The 18,005-nt window shown below is 45.3% G+C and overlaps 1 protein-coding gene across 1 annotated transcript in view; it reads right to left on the reverse strand.

Moving 5' to 3' along the window:
- Positions 1-18,005, reverse strand: part of TEX11 (testis expressed 11) — a 1,801,876-nt gene that overhangs the window by 195,219 nt on the left and 1,588,652 nt on the right. The window contains exon 16 of the mRNA XM_040406306.1: positions 8,565-8,683. Coding sequence (XP_040262240.1) covers positions 8,565-8,683 — 119 coding nt within the window. The remainder of the gene's footprint in view (positions 1-8,564; positions 8,684-18,005) is intronic.

The raw sequence follows: 18,005 nt of genomic DNA on the forward strand, positions 1-18,005 counted from the left end.
TGGAACGAGGCATGCCCACGTGCCTAAGACTAATGACCACTGTAACCCCTACAATAGTGGAAGGGGCACGGCCACCAGTGCCCTACTCAGTATATGGAGGGAACCGTGGCCACCTCAGATCCAGTCAGAAAACAAACAGGAATACAACAATGTCTGCAGACTTAGCTGAAGGTGTTGTAGCCGCAGAGAAGACGGATCCAAGGACAGGCTGGCAAAATCCGGAGTGCTAGCTGCAGCAGAACACAGGTCCAGTGGACTGATAGCTACAAGTGAAGAAACCAAAGCAAGAGCCACAACTGAAGTGAGAACTATAATCCACATCCTATCATAGGAGGAGGGGTGATATAAAGAGAGGGAAATCAAACACATGAAGGACAGCTGTGGTGAAAGAAACCAGAAGTAAACAGAGTAGTGAGAACGCCTCCCAGCTCTAGTAGTGACATCATCACAGGGGTGGAGAAACAGAGCTGTGAGAACGTCCCAAAGCTCTGGTAGTGACACTGCCACCAAGTACATTTAACCATCAATAGTGTGGTTATTTTTTGGCTATATCCTACATCAGGGTCAAGCTGTCATCAAGTGCATTTAACCATCAATAGTGTGGTTATTTTTTGGCCATATACTACATCAGGGGCAAGCTGAGCCTGTCACAAAGTGCATTTAACCATCAATAGTGTGGTTATTTTTTGGCCATATACTACATCAGGGGCAAGCTGAGCCTGTCACCAAGTGCATTTAACCATCAATAGTGTGGTTATTTTTTGGCCATATACTACATCAGGGGCAAGCTGAGCCTGTCACCACGTGCATTTAACCATCAATAGTGTGGTTATATTTTGGCTATATCCTACATCAGGGTCAAGCTGAGCCTGTCACCAAATTATTCTCAATAACTTCACACACACGCTACAGTGCAATTCCAAGTCTAATTCTGTGTGTAAACGTATACCTGTCACCCAGCGCCTAAAAAATAGGCCTCAAATCTATATTTTCTTCCAAATCTGTCATTATTGCTTTAGCTGGTCAAGTTATTTAGTGTCTGTCAAAGCACAGTTTTTGTTCTGGGTTGAAATACAATTCCCAATTTTGCAATTCTCTAAATTAGTGGTTTCTGCTGTATCAGGCCTACTTTAAATCTATCCCTAAAAGGGTATATAAGATTCAAGGTGCAGATAGGGTTATTCTCAATAACTTCACACACACGCTACTGTGCAATTCCAAGTCTAATTCTGTGTGTAAACGTATACCTGTCACCCAGCGCCTAAAAAATAGGCCTCAAATTTATATTCATCCAAATCTGTCATTATTGCTTTAGCTGGTCAAGTTATTTAGTGTCCGTCAAAGCACAGTTTTTGTTCTGGGTTGAAATACAATTCCCAATTTTGCAATTCTCTAAATTAGTGGTTTCTGCTGTATCAGGCCTACTTTAAATCTATCCCTAAAAGGGTATATAAGATTCAAGGTGCAGATAGGGTTATTCTCAATAACTTCACACACACGCTACTGTGCAATTCCAAGTCTAATTCTGTGTGTAAACGTATACCTGTCACCCAGCGCCTAAAAAATAGGCCTCAAATTTATATTCATCCAAATCTGTCATTATTGCTTTAGCTGGTCAAGTTATTTAGTGTCCGTCAAAGCACAGTTTTTGTTCTGGGTTGAAATACAATTCCCAATTTTGCAATTCTCTAAATTAGTGGTTTCTGCTGTATCAGGCCTACTTTAAATCTATCCCTAAAAGGGTATATAAGATTCAAGGTGCAGATAGGGTTATTCTCAATAACTTCACACACACGCTACTGTTCAATTCCAAGTCTAATTCTGTGTGTAAATGTATACCTGTCACCCAGCGCCTAAATAATAGGCCTCAAATTTATATTCAGCTAAATCTGTCATTACTGCTGTGCCTGTATTAGTGTAATACGGTACCTAAATAGATAGCCAGATAGTGTTAGGTGTCTGTAAAAAAAGGCCTGAATCGAATTCAATACATTGGGCCAAATAATATTTTTCTTATTGTGGTGAACGGTAACAATGAGGAAAACATCTAGTAAGGGACGCGGACGCGGACATGGTCGTGGTGGTGTTAGTGGACCCTCTGGTGCTGGGAGAGGACGTGGCCGTTCTGCCACAGCCACACGTCCTAGTGTACCAACTACCTCAGGTCCCAGTAGCCGCCAGAATTTACAGCCATATTTGGTGGGGCCCAATGCCGTTCTAAGGGTGGTAAGGCCTGAGCAGGTACAGGCATGGGTCAATTGGGTGGCCGACAGTGGATCCAGCACGTTCACATTATCTCCCACCCAGTCTTCTGCAGAAAGCGCACAGATGGCGCATGAAAACCAAGCCCATCAGTCTGTCACATCACCCCCATGCATATCAGGGAAACTGTCTGAGCCTCAAGTTATGCAGCAGTCTCTTATGCTGTTTGAAGACTCTGCTGGCAGGGTTTCCCAAGGGCATCCACCTAGACCTTCCCCGGAGGTGGAAGACATAGAATGCACTAACGCACAACCACTTATGTTTCCTGATGATGAGGACATGGGAATACCACCTCAGCACGTCTCTGATGATGACGAAACACAGGTTCCAACTGCTGCGTCTTTCTGCAGTGTGCAGACTGAACAGGAGGTCAGGGATGAAGACGATGCAGGGGACGATGAGGTCCTAGACCCCACATGGAATGAAGGTCGTGCCACTGACTTTCACAGTTCGGAGGAAGAGGCAGTGGTGAGACCGAGCCAACAGCGTAGCAAAAGACAAAGAGGGAGCAGTGGGCAAAAGCAGAACACCCGCCGCCAAGAGACTCCGCCTGCTACTGACCGCCGCCATCTGGGACCGAGCACCCCAAAGGCAGATTCAAGGAGTTCCCTGGCATGGCACTTCTTCAAACAATGCCATCAGAGCCTGAAGCGAGGCATTAACGTTCTGAACCTTAGCACAACCTGCATGACCAGGCACCTGCATGCAAAGCATGAACTGCAGTGGAGTAAACACCTTAAAAACAAGGAAGTCCCTCAGGCTCCTCCTGCTAGCTCTTCTGCTGCTGCCGCCTCGGCCTCTTCTGCTGCTGCCGCTGCCTCGGCCTCTTCCTCCGCCTCTGGAGGAACGTTGGCACCTGCCGCCCAGCAAACATGGGATGTACCACCAACACCACCACCTGCGTCACCAAGCATCTCAACCATGTCACACGGCAGCGTTCAGCTCTCCATCTCACAAACATTTGAGAGAAAGCGTAAATTCCCACCTAGCCACCCTCGATCCCTGGCCCTGAATGCCAGCATTTCTAAACTACTGGCCTATGGTCATTTAGGCTGGTGGACACAGACAGCTTCAAACAGCTCATGTCGCTTGCTGTCCCAAAGTATGTTGTTCCCAGCCGGCATACTTCTCCAAGAGAGCCGTGCCTTCCCTGCACAACCAAGTATCCGATAAAATCAAGTGTGCACTGCGCAACGCCATCTGTGGCAAGGTCCACCTAACCACAGATACGTGGACCAGTAAGCACGGCCAGGGACGCTATATCTCCCTAACTGCACACTGGGTAAATGTAGTGGCGGCTGGGCCCCAGGCGGAGAGCTGTTTGGCGCACGTCCTTCCGCCGCCAAGGATCGCAGGGCAACATTCTTTGCCTCCTGTCTCCTCCTCCTACTACTCAGCTTCCTCCTCCTCTTCTTCCACCTGCTCATCCAGTCAGCCACACACCTTCACCACCAACTTCAGCACAGCCCGGGGTAAACGTCAGCAGGCCATTCTGAAACTCATATGTTTGGGGGACAGGCCCCACACCGCACAGGAGTTGTGGCGGGGTATAGAACAACAGACCGATGAGTGGTTGCTGCCGGTGAGCCTCAAGCCCGGCCTGGTGGTGTGCGATAATGGGCGAAATCTCGTTGCAGCTCTGGGACTAGCCGATTTGACGCACATCCCTTGCCTGGCGCATGTGCTGAATTTTGTGGTGCAGAAGTTCATTCGCAACTACCCCGACATGTCAGAGCTGCTGCATAAAGTGCGGGCCGTCTGTTCGCGCTTCCGGCGTTCACATCCTGCCGCTGCTCGCCTGTCTGCGCTACACCGTAACTTCGGCCTTCCCGCTTACCGCCTCATATTGCGACGTGCCCACCAGGTGGAACTCCACCTTGCACATGCTGGACAGACTGTGCGAGCAGCAGCAGGCCATAGTGGAGTTTCAGCTGCAGCACTCACGGGTCAGTCGCACTGCGGAACAGCACCACTTCACCACCAATGACTGGGCCTGCATGCGAGACCTGTGTGCCCTGTTGCGCTGTTTCGAGTACTCCACCAACATGGCCAGTGGCGATGACGCCGTTATCAGCGTTACAATACCATTTCTATGTCTCCTTGAGAAAACACTTAGGGCGATGATGGAAGAGGAGGTGGCCCAGGAGGAGGAGGAGGAGGAAGAGGGGTCATTTTTAGCACTCTCAGGCCAGTCTCTTCGAAGTGACTCAGAGGGAGATTTTTTGCAACAGCAGAGGCCAGGTACAAATGTGGCCAGACAGGGCCATCTACTGGAGGACGAGGAGGACGAGGATGAGGTGGAGGAGGATGAGGATGAAGCATGTTCACAGCGGGGTGGCACCCAACGCAGCTCGGGCCCATCACTAGTGCGTGGCTGGGGGGGAAACGCAGGAAGATGACGATACGCCTCCCACAGAGGACAGCTTGTCCTTACCTCTGGGCAGCCTGGCACACATGAGCGACTACATGCTGCAGTGCCTGCGCAATGACAGCAGAGTTGCCCACATTTTAACGTGTGTGGAGTACTGGGTTGCCACCCTGCTGGATCCACGGTACAAAGACAATGTGCCCACCTTACTTCCTGCACTGGAGCGTGATAGGAAGATGCGCGAGTACAAGCGCACGTTGGTAGACGCGCTACTGAGAGCATTCCCAAATGTCACAGGGGAACAAGTGGAAGCCCAAGGCGAAGGCAGAGGAGGAGCAAGAGGTCGCCAACGCAGCTGTGTCACGGCCAGCTCCTCTGAGGGCAGGGTTAGCATGGCAGAGATATGGAAAAGTTTTGTCACCACGCCACCACGCTAACTGCACCACCACCTGATACGGAACGTGTTAGCAGGAGGCAACATTTCAATAACATGGTGGAACAGTACCTGTGCACACCCCTCCACGTACTGACTGATGGTTCGGCCCCATTCAACTTCTGGGTCTCCAAATTGTCCACGTGGCCAGAGCTAGCCTTTTATGCCTCGGAGGTGCTGGCCTGCCCGGCGGCCAGCGTTTTGTCTGAACGTGTATTCAGCACGGCAGGGGGCGTCATTACAGACAAATGCAGCCGCCTGTCTACAGCCAATGTGGACAAGCTGACGTTCATAAAAATGAACCAGGCATGGATCCCACAGGACCTGTCCATCCCTTGTGCAGATTAGACATTAACTACCTCCCCTTAACCATATATTATTGTACTCCAGGGCACTTCCTCATTCAATCCTATTTTTATTTTCATTTTACCATTATATTGCGGGGCAACCCAAAGTTGAATGAACCTCTCCTCTGTCTGGGTGCCGGGGCCAGTGGCCTGTTCCAGTGGTGGGTGACATGAAGCCTGATTCTCTGCTTTGACATGAAGACTGATTCTCTGCTGACATAAAGCCAGATTCTCTGCTATGGGACCTTTCTCCTCTGCCTGGGTGTCTGGGCCTAAATATCTGACAATGGACTGTTCCAGTGGTGGGTGACGTGAAGCCTGATTCTCTGCTATGACATGAAGACTGATTCTCTGCTGACATGAAGCCTGAATCTCTGTTATGGGACCTCTCTCCTCTGTCTGGGTGCCTGGGCCTAAATATGTGACAATGGACTGATCCAGTGGTGGGTGACGTGAAGCCTGATTCTCTGCTATGACATGAAGACTGATTCTCTGCTGACATGAAGCCAGATTCTCTGCTATGGGACCTCTCTCCTCTGCCTGGGTCTAAATATGTGACAATGGACTGTTCCAGTGGTGGCTGACGTGAAGCCTGATTCTCTGCTTTGACATGAAGACTGATTCTCTGCTGACATGAAGCCTGAATCTCTGTTATGGGACCTCTCTCCTCTGTCTGGGTGCCGGGGCCTAAATATCTGACAATAGCCTGTTCCAGTGGTGGGTGACGTGAAGCCTGATTCTCTGCTATGACATGAAGCCTGATTCTCTGCCATGAGACCTCTCTCCAATTGATATTGGTTAATTTTAATTTATTTTATTTTTATTTTAATTCATTTCCCTATCCACATTTGTTTGCAGGGGATTTAACTACATTTTGCTGCCTTTTGCAGCCTTCTAGCCCTTTCCTGGGCTGTTTTACAGCCTTTTTAGTGCCGAAAAGTTCGGGTCCCCATTGACTTCAATGGGGTTCGGGACGAAGTTCGGGTCGGGTTCGGATCCCGAACATTTCCGGGAAGTTCGGCCGAACTTCTCGAACCCGAACATCCAGGTGTTCGCTCAACTCTAATTAAGTCCACTTTGGCTAAGACAGTGACAGATGGTGCAATCTGACACTGATGCACCTTGAACAAATATAAGTGAGAGTAGGACGCTAAAACAAAATAATACATTTTATTAACTTATTTTGTTAGAATAAAGGGGTAAATACTGAATCACTGCAAAAAGCAGCAACGTAAATCTACACTCATTTGTGGGGCCTCACCTAGAACAGCCGCACAGGCGGCACGAAAGCCACCTTGTGGCGAACGGTGGATCCCACAATAAACCCACCAACACTAAGGGGGCTAAGATACCACAGGTACCAGATGTTGAGCCTGGGTACCTGGTACTAACAAGGTGGATGCCTGGTACCGAAACACCAGGTGTCTCTCCTAACAGTGAATGTCAGCGCGCAGACATTCACTGCACTGATGTAGTACAGGTGCAGGATAAGGTGCGGGCAAACCAAGTTAGCTCCACTGGATGTATCTGGAGCTTATGATAGCCCTCCCCTATCCTAGATGGTCTAATCTCTACACGTTTCTATGCATTAAATATGCATTTCATCAGGAGCAAATGCACCATGGATAGTACATGCCACCACCTCTCAGTTTACCCGAGGCTGTAAGCAAATACTGTCAATGATATAGCCCAAAACCTCTGACGTAAGTGTCTGGCAGAGGCCGTGAACATAGACACCACAGGCAGTGCAGCCCAAAACCTCTAGGTTGTATATTTAACCGAGGCTGTGGGCGTCCACCACCAGTGATGTGGCCAGAGTCTCTGACATAGATATATTGCCAGAAGCTAAGAACAGTAGGCAGCAACAGAGTGATTTCACTAGCACTAAACTTCCTCTAGTGTGAGGTTATCACTCGTAATATATTGTCCTGCCTAGGCTGACAACCTCTAGATTGAGGCACAGCGTGCTGGTGTGCAGACTAGCCGGCGTTGTAATGGCCGCGAAGCGGCTCCTAGAACGCCGAGATTTACAGGGTAAACCCCGCCCTGCTAGACACACCCCCCGCCTGCCAGCCAATCCGGCCAGGAGGCTCAGTACAGAAAACACCATTAGCAAAGCAGCGGGAGGTATTATGTTAGTCTCACGGGAAGCGCTATGCGCCGCATAATAACCAGGGAAATTCATAGCGGTTCGGTATGTATTGTCACCGCAGATTACAAACCTAATAATGAATATACAGTGGAGTGAAACCACAGACGAAGATCCTCCTAAGGAGCGCCGACACACAGTTACATATGTAGACAGAGGCTCATGTAAATATACAAAGTATCCCTCTGATAACAACCATGAAAAGACACACTTCTGATGTTCATTCATATATAGGGGACATATGAAATGGCATCATTGAGGCCGGATGGTTTGATGGTTTTCAAGAAAAAAATCCATCTTGCCTCTTTCTGTAGCAAAATGCGGTCACAATCACCGCCTCTGGATGACACCTTCACAGAATCAATCACCTGAAATTTAACCGATGATGCATTGCCATTATGAAATTCTGATACATGGCGTGCAATCGGGGTGTCTTTTAAGTTCGTAATATCCAAGACATGTTCCCCAATGCGACGCCTGAGCTCTCTGATGGTTTTGCCAACATATTTAATACCGCAAACACATGTCATAAGGTAGATAACCCCAGCCGACTTACAGTTGTAGAATGACCTGATAAAAAAGGTTCTCTCTAAGGTACTGCTGGCAAAACTCTTAGTCTTATCTATAAATCTACAGAATTTGCACGATCCACAGGGAAATGTCCCTGTGAGCGAACTCCGCAGCCAAGACTGCGATTTGGGACCTACATATAAACTGTGTGTCAACATATCCCGTAGATTGTTGCTACGCTGGTAGGTGGCTGAAGGTGACTGATGCACCTTGACCTTGAAGTTCATCTCTAATCTCTTTGGAAGTTGTTCTGGGCTCTTTGGTTACCATTTGTACTTCAATTTGTCAACACTTTTCCTCTTGCAGTCACATCTAGGGAGATTGGCTACAGTCCCATCAAGTTATTTTAGTGACCAGTGTGGGTTTTTCTTTCAGAAGGGTATCAACAATTTTGTCCATGTGTGTACATATAGGTAATCTTTGCTTTTTACTTACGTCTAGAGCTATTTGTGCTGCTAAGCTGAGCAGATCTATTGCTGAACAGTTTTCCTCCAAAAGCATCTCCATGTCTGTCTGATCTGCCATATTTCCCATAGCTGAGATAGCATTTGTAGCTGCAATAGTAATTGAATTAATAACATTAGCATATTTTGTGATCTATGTCTGTGGACCCTACTGTTTAGCAAATACTACACATTTATGATCTGTTTATCAAGCATAAGTAATCAATGTGCATGGGGTGAATCCAACCAGAAAATCAAGGATCAGGTATGTTGAATTTCATATAGGCATAAGCTTATCTACTTCTCTCAACTGAAATAAACATACACTGCCTGGCCAAAAAAAAGTCACACACTGTAATATTTTGTTGGAACACCTATAGCTTTGATTACGGAACAAATTCGCTGTGGCATCGTTTCAACAAGCTTCTGCAATGTCACAACATTTATTTCTATCCAGCATTGCATTAATTTATCCCCAAGATCTTGTATTGGGAGATTTGGACCACTGCGCAAAGTCTTCACCAGCACATCCCAAAGATTCTCAATGGGGTTCAGGTCTGGACTCTGTGGTAGCCAATCCATTTGTAAAAAATTTATTTTTCTTCCTGAACCACTCTTTCACAATTTGAGCCCAATGAATCCTGGCATTGTTATCTTGGAATATGCCCGTGCCATCAGGCAAGAAAAAAATCCATTGATGGAATAACCTGGTCATTGAGTATATTCAGATAATCAGCTGACCTCATTCTTTGGGAACATAACGTTGCTGAACCTAGACCTGACAAATTGGGAGGCTCTTACCTATTTGATTGTTTAAATCCAGGTGATGATCTTTTCTTTGGCCAGGCAGTGTATATGGTCAGCTGATCCCAGTGTGTTTTTGTATTTTTATGGGAGTGGGTGAGAGCAGCAGTTGGCCTAACTCTGTGCTGTATATTTGCCTGCTGTCCCAGATTTTCTCATAAAACATCAGAAATTTTCTGGCATTTGAACATAGTAGACAGGTCATCGTAGGCTGTTTGGAGTTGACACTAAGAAGCCAGATTGACTTCTGTGTGAAATGTATATACAGTATATATATTGTAAGAAGGTACAAGGAATCATCGTGGATGATAGGTACGTGTCACGGAGGTTCCTGTCCTCGGTGGAGTAAGAGCCGTTTTTTATGTGTCAGCAGCAGTTGCTGTTTGACACCTTGGTACTTAGCAAGGCTGCAATAGCTGATCTGGGACGGCTCTTACTGGAAGTAGTCAAAGTGCTGGGTGGGTGACTACTCCCCACGTTCCGGCGGGTTTTGCCAGACATAAAAAACAGCTAGCACTGTCAGGTGGAGAGGATTACCTCCGTCTGACAGTGGAGCTCAGGAGGTCTGTGTGGCATCTGGGGCCTTTGCTGGGCTGGAGAGCGGAGACCCGTGTGTCAGGGGAACAGGCCGCCTAAAGCCTGTATTTGAATTTTCTGAGGCAGAACTGCCACCAAGGTAACTTTTGTTTTATTAACTTTCCATTGGGTGTGAAGTAACACCAACACTGCAAAAGTGATGTTTTTGGCATCATGTGTGAATAAACACCGAATTTTAAATTACGAACTTGTATTTTGCCTCTGTACTGCGCCCGCTTATCCTAACTACCAGAGCGAATCCCCACAATTGGTGGAAGATGGGGGCATAAACAGTGAGGCTGGCGTGAACGCCAAAATATTTTTTGGCTTGCATTTTTGGGAACGGAGGTATGTCATACATCAAACCAGCAGTATTACAACCCATGTTAGACGACAAAATGGAGGCAGTTGTGAAGGCTCTCATGCAGGCTAATTTGCAGCAGCGAGAGACAAACCTGCAACAACGGGAGGATAACAAGCAGCAGCAAGAGACCAACCAGTTGCTGCTACAACACGTGATGGCTTTGCAGAAAGCAGGAGCAACCCCAAGGGTCTACGATGCCCAGAACGCAGTCCGTGAGGCGATTTCTAAGATGACACCTGCAGACAAAATCGAAACCTACCTGGTGATTTAGGAGAAAGTGGCCACAGGGGAGAAGCTACCCCGAGACCAGTGGGCCGAGTTCGTCGCTCCGTTCCTGGCATCTGATTCCCAGCGGGTGTATTTCGACTTGCCGGACGATCAAGCGGCCAACTACCAAAAAGTGAAGGGTGAAATTTTGGCAAGACTGGGGGTGAATGTGTTGGTCCGGGCCCAGCGGGTACATCAGTGGAGGTTTAAGCCGTCTGAGCCCGCGAGACCCCAGTAGTATGGCTTACTCCACCTTTTGCAAAAGTGGCTACAGTTTGAGGTGCTGAGTCCCACGGCTATGCTGGATAGACTATTGGCTAATATGTTCTGGAGGGCTTTGCCGCCTCTCCAGCAATGGATCTGCCAGGTCTCTCCAGGTAATGCCCTTGAGATGGTAGACTTGGTGGAACGCTATAAGGCTACCCAGAATCAAATCCCGTAAATCTCCACCCCAGACCCGGCGACTTGTGTCAACCAAACCTGCCCGGGATGCCTGGCCATGTACGAGCTGACTGTCCACATCAGGTGGAACCCATGGACACGAACTATGGCTTTCGTCAGTCGTTATATGCCAGGAAGCTGTGTGCAGAGGGTACCCCAGGAACTCTAAATTACTTGTGCCAGGTGGAAGTGGGAGACACTCCAGCGGAAGCCCTGCTGGACTCAGGGAGTGTGGTGTCTTTAGTAAAGGCTCACCTGGTACATTCCTCTGAGTATACTGGCCGGAAAGTCTGGGTCATGTGCATTCATGGGGACTTAAAAGACTATCCCACTGCCCTGGTGTCTCTAGCCACGGGGGGCTGGCAGGTAGACTCATGAAGTGGCATTTGCCACAAACTTACACTACGAACTTATAATAGGGAGAAACTTCCCTGGTTTCGAGGCACTCTGGCCTGCTAAGAAAGTGACTGATACCCATGAGACAGGGGTAACCACAGCAGAGTGGCCTTGCTCCAGGGGGAGGCCAGAACCCTGGGAACCCGAGGCCGAAGGGCCCGTGGTAGGGGTGACCGCCACTTCGGTGGAAGAGGAGGAGACAACCCCACTGAGAGGAGAGACGTGGAGGACTTGCCGCCGGGCCCTGAGCTGGCAGACCTCAATGTCTCCGGGATAATTTTGCTACTGCACAACACCGGGACCCCACCCTATCCCGAGCCTTGGAAAATGTATTAATAGTAGATGGTGAACCACAACAAGCTGGGACAGAGTCAGTGTTTCCCCGTTTTGTGGTTTAGCAGGATATGTTGGATCTGGTAAACCAGCTGCGGGGTGAAACCATTGAACAGTTGGTGGTGCCCCAGGCTTATCGCAAATTTGTGTTAGAGTTAGCCCACCAACATGTTCTCGGGGGTCATCTGGGAATGCAGAAAACACAGGACCGGATTCTACAATGGTTTTACTGGCCCAGTGTGTTTAGGGAGGTGGACGAATTCTGTAAGTCTTGCCCGACCAGCCAGGCAACTAGCCCCCAGCACCTTTTCCGTAGTCCCTTGGTACCTCTCCCAATCATCGAGGTACTGTTTGAGCATATCACTATGGACCTCGTAGGCCCAGTACCAAAGTCTGTTAGAGGACACCAACACATCTTGGTAGTCCTAGACTACTCCGCACGGTATCCGGAGGCGGTGCCACTGCAACATACATCGGCTAAACTAATAGCTAAGGAGCTAATGGAAATGTTCTCCTGAGTGGGGCTACCTAAAGAGGTTTTGACCGATCAGTGGACCCCTTTTATGTCCAAGGTGATGAGGGAACCCTGTAAGTTGCTGCACATAAAACAGCTACGGTCTGGTAGAAAGGTTTAAAAACATAAAAAAAATATGTTGAAAAGGGTGGTGGCTAAAATTGGGAAGGACTGGGACCTTCTTCTGCCCTATCTCATGTTCACAGTGCGAGAGGTACCCCAGACCTCTACTGGGTTCTCACCCTTCGAACTGCTATATGGCAGACACCCTCGCGGTCTCTTGGAGGTAGCCAAAGAGGCATGGGAACAACAGCCCACTCCGTATAAAAGTGTTATTGAGTTTGTTACCCAGATGCAAGAATGGATAGAGACAGTGTGGCCTCTTGTTAGGGAGCATATGGAGGAAGCTCAGTGAGCCCAAAGTCTGGTCTATAATCAGCAGGCTCTGGTCCGGATCTTTAACCCGGGGGATTGGGTTTTAGTTCTGATACCAACCATGTACAGTAAGTTCCTGGCTAGGTGGCAGGGGCCCTACGAGATACTCAATAAAGTTGGAGAGGTGAACAACACCAGCCAGGGCGGCAAAAGCCGGAACAGATCTACCATGTGAATATACTTAAGCCGTGGAAGGAAAGGGAGACTTATACGTAAGACATCCTAAACCAAAAAAGAAAGACTATACCTCTAAAATATATAATAATAATTATTTAATCAAAATATATAACTCTATTACAATAAATAGGAAAGAAAGGCATGGTGGAGATTAATACAGAAAAAAATAACATTAGGCACATCAATCAGATAAAGCACTCCATGTCATAATTGCTGGGTATAGGCCAAAAGCAGATATATTAAACTGTATATACAAAGCTGAGTACATAGAAAATACAAAAAGCCCCAATTATTGCACTCCACCAGGAAAGCCCGGGACTACAGTATTCATTTTAGGACATGGTCAGATATCATAGTCAAGTATCAAAATAATGCCAATGTGACACCTGACTGACATCTGAGTTTGACTTATGCTCTTCATAGGTCAGGGTCAAAGTGAGAATGAGATATAGATATACTATGTATTTGTATGCTACATCACACAACCAAAGTATGTCTATTGCTGAGCTTATAGCTCTGTGCTTAAAATGCTGTAAGCTAACACATTACAGTGTTATATGTGCGCATAGCTGATAGCTCAGTGGTAAAGCAATTGCCTCAGTGTTTCTGTGAACAAAACCCCTTTAAACTATTTAGGACATAGGGCGTACTGGTACACCCTGATTTCCCGGTCCTTAAGGACACAGGGCATACGGGTACGTCCTATGTATTTCCGATCACCGCCGCTCGGCGGGCGGTGATCGGAACAAGGTGCCTGCTCAAATCATTGAGCAGGCACCTTGGCTAAATGCTAGGGGGGGTCCCATGTCAATTCAAACCTGCGGTTTTACCTTATGCGGCGGTGCCATCGGGTCCCCATATGGCTGTAGGGGGGACCCGATGGCATGGAAGGCAGCGCGATGCCTTCCTGAGGCATCTGCGCTGCCTTCCGGTGATGAGCCTGTGAGATCCAGCCCCTGGATCTCACAGGCCGGAAGCTGTATGAGTAATACACACTGTATTACTCATACAGCCAATGCATTCCAATACAGAAGTATTGGAATGCATTGTAAAAGGGATTAGACCCCCAAAAGTTAAAGTCCCAAAGTGGGACAAAAAATAAAGTAAAAAAAAAGTTGAAAAAATAACGTTTTCCCCCCAAACAATTAAAAGTTTCAAGTAAAAATAAACAAAAACGTCATTTTCTCCAAATAAAGTAAAAAAAATTGGTAAAGAATAGGGGGAAAAAAAAGTTGACATATTAGGTATCGCCGCGTCCGTATCGACCGGCTCTACTATAAATATATCACATGACCTAACACCTCATCCTGCAAAAAATGAGCCCCTACCTAAGACAATCACCCAAAAAAAAAAATAATATGGTTCAGAATATGGAGACACTAAAACATCATTTTTTTTGTTTTAAAAAAGCTGTTATTGTGTAAAACTTAAGTAAATCAAAAAAAGTATACATATTAGGTATCTTCGCATCCGTATCGACCGGCTCTATAAAAATATCACATGACCTAACCCCTCAGGTAAACACCGTAAAAAAAAAAAAGGTGTAAAAAAAGCTATTTTTTGTCATCTTACATCACAAAAAGTGTAATAGCAAGTGATCAAAAAGTCATATGCACCACAAAATAGTACCAATCAAACCGTCAACTTATCCCGCAAAAAATGAGACCCTACCTAAGATGATCGCCCAAAAACTGAAAAAACTATGGCTCTCAGACTATGGAGACACTAAAACATGATTTTTTTTGTTTCAAAAATGAAATCATTGTGTAAAACTTACATAAATAAAAAAATTGTATACATATTGGGTATCGCCGTGTCCGTGACAACCTGCTTTATAAAAATACCACATGTTCTAACCTGTCAGATGAATGTTGTAAATAAGAAAAACGGTGCCAAAACAGCTATTTCTTGTTACCTTGCCTCACAAAAAGTGTAATATAGAGCAACCAAAAATCATATGTACCCTATCCCGTAGTTTCTAAAATGGGGTCACTTTTTTGGAGTTTCTACTCTAGGGGTGCATCAGGGGGGCTTCAAATGGGACATGGTGTCAAAAAACCAGTCCAGCAAAATCTGCCTTCCAAAAACCGTATGGCATTCCTTTCCTTCTGTGCCCTGCCGTGTGCCCGTAGAGCAGTTTACGACCACATATGGGATGTTTCTGTGAACTACAGAATCAGGGCCATAAATATTGAGTTTTGTTTGGCTGTTAACCCTTGCTTTGTAACTGGAAAAAATGGATTAAAATGGAAAATTTGCTAAAAAATTTAAATTCTGAAATGTTATCTCTATTTGCCAATAACTCTTGTGGAACACCTAAAGGGTTAACGACGTTTGTAAATTCAGTTTTGAATACCTTGAGGGGTGTAGTTTCTTAGATGGGGTCACTTTTATGGAGATTCTACTCTAGGTGTGCATCAGGGGGGCTTCAAATGGGACATGGTGTCAAAATAACCAGTCGAGCAAAATCTGCCTTCCAAAAACCGTATGGCATTCCTTTCCTTCTGAGCCCTGCCATGTGCCCGTACAGCAGTTTACGACCACATATGGGGTGTTTCTGTAAACTACAGTATCAGGGCCATAAATATTGAGTTTTGTTTGGCTGTTAACCCTTGATTTGTAACTGAAAAAAAAAATATAAAAATGGAAAATCTGCCAAAAAAGTGAAATTTTGAAATTGTATCTCTATTTTCCATTATTTCTTGTGGAACACCTAAAGGGTTAACGACGTTTGTAAAATCAGTTTTGAATACCTTGAGGGTGTAGTTTCTAGAATGGGGTAATTTTTGGGTGGTTTCTATTATGTAAGCCTCACAAAGTGACTGCAGTTGGTTTTTTAAAATTTCTGAGAAATTTCAAGATTTACGTCTAAACTTCTAAGCCTTGTAACGTCCCCAAAAATAAAATGTCATTCCCAAAATGATCCTAACATGAAGTAGAAATATGGGGAATGTAAAGTAATAACTATTTTTGTAGGTATTACTATTTATTATAGAAGTAGAGAAATTGAAACTTGGAAATTTGCACATTTTTCTACATTTTTGGCAAATTTGGTGTTTTTTTTATAAATAAAAATGATTTTTTTTTTACTCCATTTTACCAGTGTCATGAAGTACAATATGTGACAAAAAAACAATCTCAGAATGGCCTAGATAAGTCAAAGCATTTTAAAGTTATCACCACTTAAAGTGACACTGGTCAGATTTGCAAAAAATGGCCAAGTCCTTAAGGTGAAATAGGGCTGAGTCCTTAAAGCGAACCTTTCACCAGGATTTCACTTAATAAACTATTACCAGTACCTTATAGATTATCCTTATTCTGTTTCAATGCATTCTTGTGCCGCTTTCCTGGGATGTATATTCATGAAAAAAACAACTTATAAAGTCCTCGTCTCCAGCTCCTGAAGTCACGCTAGAAGTCAAGGGGGTAGCCCTTCCCTCACTTCGGGCTGTAACTCCCCTGCCCTAACCCCTCCTCTAAGTAGTGCCCGGAGTGAGGGAAGGGCTACCCCCTTGACTTCTAGCGTGACTTCAGGAGCTGGAGACGAGGACTTTATAAGTTGTTTTTTTCATGAATATACATCCCAGGAAAGCGGCACAAGAATGCATTGAAACAGAATGAGGATAATCTATAAGGTACTGGTAATAGTTTATTAAGTGAAATCCTGGTGAAAGGTTTGCTTTAAGGAGTTAAGCCTCTAAAATTTTTTACATTTTATTAAGCCCTAGATAAGAGGCAATAAATGATGTGTGATGCTTATATTTGACTTCCTTCCCTTGTCAGGGTCACAAAGGATTTTAGGTTTACTGTGGTTTTGTATGCTACATCACATAGATGAACAAAAACCTGCGGTTTGCGGCTTTTTATTGTGTGGGCGGCGGTAGTATCGGGTCCCCATGGGGCTGTGGGGGGACCCGATGGCATGGAAGGCAGCGCGATGCCTAAGGAAGGCATTGCGCTGCCGTCCGGTGAAGAGCCTGTGAGATTCAGCCCCCTGGATCTCACAGGCAGGAAGCTGTATAAGTAATATACACAGTATTACTCATACAGCCAATGCATTCCAATACAGAAGTATTGGAATGCATTGTAAAGGATTAGACCCCCAAAGTTCAAGTCCCAAAGTGGGACAAAAAATTAAATGAAAAAAAAGTTGAAAAAATAAAGTTTTCCCCCCCAAAAAATTAAAAGTTTCAAGTAAAAATAAACAAAAACTTCATTTTCCCCCACTAAAGTAAAAAAAAATTGGTAAAGAATAGGGGGAAAAAAAAAGTATATATATTAGGCATCGCCGTGTCCGTATCGACCAGCTCTATAAACATATCACATGACCTAACCCCTCAGATAAACATCGTAAAAAATAAAAAATAAAAACTGTGCTAAATAAACCATTTTTTGTCACCTTACATCACAAAAAGTGTAATAGCAAGCGATCAAAAAGTCATATGGACCCCAAAATAGTGCCAATCAAACCGTCATCTCATCCCGCAAAAAATTCGACACTACCTAAGATAATCGCCCAAAAACTGAAAAAACTATGTCTCTTAGAATATGGAGACACTAAAACATGATTTTTTTTTGTTTCAAAAATGATATTATTGTGTGAAAATTACATAAATAAATAAAAAAAAATATACATATTAGGTATCGCAGCATCCGTAATAACTTGCTCTATAAAAATATCCCATGACCTAACCCCTCAGGTGAACACCGTAAAAAATTTAATATAAAAACTGTGCTAAATAAACCATTTTTTCTCATCTTACATCACAAAAAGTGTAATAGCAAGCGATCAAAAAGTCACACGCACCCCCAAATGGTGCCAATAAAACCGTCATCTCATCCCACAAAAATAATACTCTACCCAAGGTAATCGCCCAAAAACTGAAAAAATTATGGCTCTCAGACTATGGAAACACTAAAACATGATTTTTTTTCTGTTTAAAAAAAGAAATCATTGTGTAAAACTTACATAAATAAAAAAAAAGTATACATATTAGGTATCGCCGCATCCGAGACCACCTGGTCTATAAAAATATCACATGATTAGGGATGAGCGAACCCGAACTGTATAGTTCGGGTTCGTACCGAATTTTGGGGTGTCCGTGACACGGACCCGAACATTTTCG

This window comes from Bufo bufo, chromosome 8 (assembly GCF_905171765.1).
Source record: "Bufo bufo chromosome 8, aBufBuf1.1, whole genome shotgun sequence".
Taxonomy (NCBI): Eukaryota; Metazoa; Chordata; class Amphibia; order Anura; family Bufonidae; genus Bufo; species Bufo bufo.